At 49.4% G+C, this 1,493-nt stretch overlaps 1 protein-coding gene across 1 annotated transcript in view; it reads left to right on the plus strand.

The window, feature by feature from the left end:
* The window catches only part of LOC108228817 (T-lymphoma invasion and metastasis-inducing protein 2-like), a 22,737-nt gene that overhangs the window by 16,187 nt on the left and 5,057 nt on the right, over positions 1-1,493 (plus strand). Inside the window, exons 6-7 of the mRNA XM_037981693.1 lie at positions 976-1,200; positions 1,300-1,485. Of these exons, the coding sequence (XP_037837621.1) occupies positions 976-1,200; positions 1,300-1,485 (411 nt within the window). The remainder of the gene's footprint in view (positions 1-975; positions 1,201-1,299; positions 1,486-1,493) is intronic.

A 1,493-nucleotide genomic window follows, 5' to 3' on the forward strand; every position in this document is an offset into this window, starting at 1 on the left:
TTCAGCTCTCAGCAGCCGTTCAGCAGAGGTCACAGTGATGTTTGAATCTCTGCCGCCCTCTTCCTGTCTTCTCTCTGACGGCTCCATCGTTGACCTTTGACCTTTATCTCTCTCAGGTTTACGAGCTCGGGGAGCTCTTCTGCGTCTCCTGAGTGACTCTGGCTGCTCTCAGCTTTACAGACGTAAATCAGGAGGAGGAGTGAAGGAGCTGACACCTTCACTCCTCCTCCTCCTCCTGATTTAAGCAGCCGAGGACTGAAAGCCTCCTAATGGGAGTCACAGCCCGCAGCTAATTACTGCAACTAATGTTGTTTTTACAAGCAGCGAGTAAGTCCTCCGCCACCAAACACAAACAGGAACAACAAGAAGTCCGAACGTCGGATTCTGTGTTTCAGGAATAAATGAAATGGATCAGAAGCTGCAGAACGAAGCTTCCATCCTCATAAAGAAACAACTTTAATGATTGATTAAAGTTTGAATTAATTGTGTATTTTCTCTCAGGCTCAGATACATCCACACATTCATGTGAATCTGTTAATAAGGTCATAGAAGGTCTTTTAACTTGACAAGGTCTCTTCACTTCCTGTTAGTGATCATGACTGACTGCAGCCGGTGGTTTCTCTCAGTGGACCGACCGACGGTCCGAGGATCTCAGTGAAGATCTGAGGAGAAATAAAGATTTACAGGAGCTGGGAAATCTTTTTACAAATTATCTGTCACCATTTAGCTAAGATGTTTAAGACAAAATAAATTTGAGAACTTCATGAAAAGAATAAATTTATTCTGACACCAGATCAAGTTAAACCATCTAAAGATAAAAGTTTAACTTCAAATAAATAATAAAGTTTCTGCTGAAATGATTTACAAACTCGGTGAAGGAGTTTTGGTTTTGAAGTTTATTTGAGGTAAATATTTGGACAGAATCATTTTTTAATATCAGAGTTTCAGCTTTAAATTCTGACCCGACCCGCCCAGGCCTCCACCCAGACGGACCTGGAGAACTGGGTGACGGCGATCCACTCGGCCAGCGCCGCCCTGCTGGCCCGACGGGAGGCGAGCCCGGACACGCTGCAGCTGCTGCGCTGCCGCAGCCGCTCGCTGCTGCTCACCATCGACTCGGACGGGAAGATGAAGAAGATGGCCGAGCTGCAGCTGTCAATCATCAAGGAGCAGAAGAACCGCCGGGCCGTGGAGAACCAGGTGAGGAACTGAAGCTGCAGGCAGCTCAGAACCTGCTCCTGGTTCTGGTTCCTCTGGAGGAGGACTTCCTGTCATCAGCTGTTTGTGTTCTGGGTCCAGATCCAGCAGTGGGAGCAGAACCTGGAGAAACTGAACCTGGACCTGTTCAGACTCCGGTGCTACCTGTCCAGCCTGCAGGGCGGCGAGCAGCCCAACCCAAAGAGCCTGCTGGCGGCGGCGAGCCGCACGTCCAAGACCACGCTGGGACGCCTGGGGGTCTTCTCCGTGTCGTCCTTCCACGCCCTGGTGAGAGA

Source organism: Kryptolebias marmoratus, linkage group LG19 (assembly GCF_001649575.2).
Source record: "Kryptolebias marmoratus isolate JLee-2015 linkage group LG19, ASM164957v2, whole genome shotgun sequence".
NCBI lineage: Eukaryota > Metazoa > Chordata > Actinopteri > Cyprinodontiformes > Rivulidae > Kryptolebias > Kryptolebias marmoratus.